Source organism: Arachis ipaensis, chromosome B02 (assembly GCF_000816755.2).
Source record: "Arachis ipaensis cultivar K30076 chromosome B02, Araip1.1, whole genome shotgun sequence".
Taxonomy (NCBI): Eukaryota; Viridiplantae; Streptophyta; class Magnoliopsida; order Fabales; family Fabaceae; genus Arachis; species Arachis ipaensis.
Genome location: NC_029786.2, coordinates 94,408,224 through 94,409,583, shown reverse-complemented (window position 1 = coordinate 94,409,583; position 1,360 = coordinate 94,408,224). Strand labels below are relative to the sequence as shown.

Below are 1,360 nucleotides of genomic sequence, written 5' to 3'. Positions count from 1 at the left end.
ATTTAAAATAGTATATTTATTATATTTAATATTATATATTTATTTTAAAAATAATTAATAAATATAAAATAAGATAATTTTGACTGATTTTAATTGTCTTTTATTGTTTCCTTCACATTTTCGTTTTGTAAAAATCATGCAATTCATTTATTTAATTTACAGGACACTTATAATAACACATGCAGACATTCATGTAATATATATAACACACGCAAATTAAACATTCGTGTAATCAATCTCTCTTCACTTCTGAGGCTAACTCTAAAAGAAAAGCTTCAAATAAAACTATCATGGTCATAACTCATACGACCTACCAACGGCTAGCTTCAACCTAACTAACACAGTTCTTATTTCTATACTGATCACACACAAATTAAAGGAAGATAAAAGAAAAGAAAAGAAAAGAAAACAACAACAACAACAACATACATACATCATACAAATGAAAGTGAAACAACAATCAATAAGGCTTCCACCTTAAAGATCTATATCTCTTCCCACCACGACGTTCATATACAAAATCAAGTTGAGGCACAATCTTGTATAGAGCTTCCTCTACTTTCTTGGAGTACCACAACCTCCATCTCTTCCACAAGATGAGTGGCATGATAAAGATTCCAAACCCAAAAGTGAATCCCAATTCCACACTTAACAAACTCCAATCAACTGAACTACTATTATGAGAGTTAGTAGTTTTAGATGATGGTCGTAACAACCCTTGCTCTTCTCCACCACAACCTTGTGTCAATGGAGGTCCACATAACGCTTCATTTCCCACAAATGAATGTGCTCCAAACGATTGAATTTGAGTGCCTGTTGGAATTCTCCCCACAAGATGATTATAGGAGAGATTCATGATGGCAAGAAAAGATAAACTTGCAAGCTCAGTTGGAATCTCTCCTCTCAGAGAATTCATTGACAAGTCTAAGGACTCAAGATTTCTCAAGTTTCCCAAAGTTGAAGGAATATGGCCTGAGAATGCATTGTGTGACAAGTTAAGAGCATGCAATGCTTTGAAACTCATGATCTCTTCTGGTATTGGCCCTTCAAATTGGTTTGATGAGAAATCCAATGAAGTGAATGCAATGAGAATCTTTTCCAACTTCATTTGTTGACCTTTGATTACAATGGTAACTGAGTCCTCATACCTACCAAGACTATAATAAGCCTCCGCATATACATGAGAGAACAAGTGATCCACCACATAAAGTGGCTCAACTGTAACAAGTTTGGCTAACTTCATTTTGCTGCTCTTTGAGAAAATTGTAGTTATAGTCTCAAGAGTCACAGAACTTGTATTGTTATCATAAATATCAAAAGATAAATGGTCAAACCTTGACATATCATCATCTTTGTCAGA

General features: G+C 33.8%; 1 protein-coding gene across 1 annotated transcript in view; it reads right to left on the bottom strand.

Moving 5' to 3' along the window:
- Window positions 461–1,360, bottom strand: part of LOC107627694 (receptor-like protein 12) — a 12,929-nt gene continuing 12,029 nt past the window's right edge. The window contains exon 2 of the mRNA XM_016330518.1: window positions 461–1,350. Coding sequence (XP_016186004.1) covers window positions 461–1,350 — 890 coding nt within the window. The remainder of the gene's footprint in view (window positions 1,351–1,360) is intronic.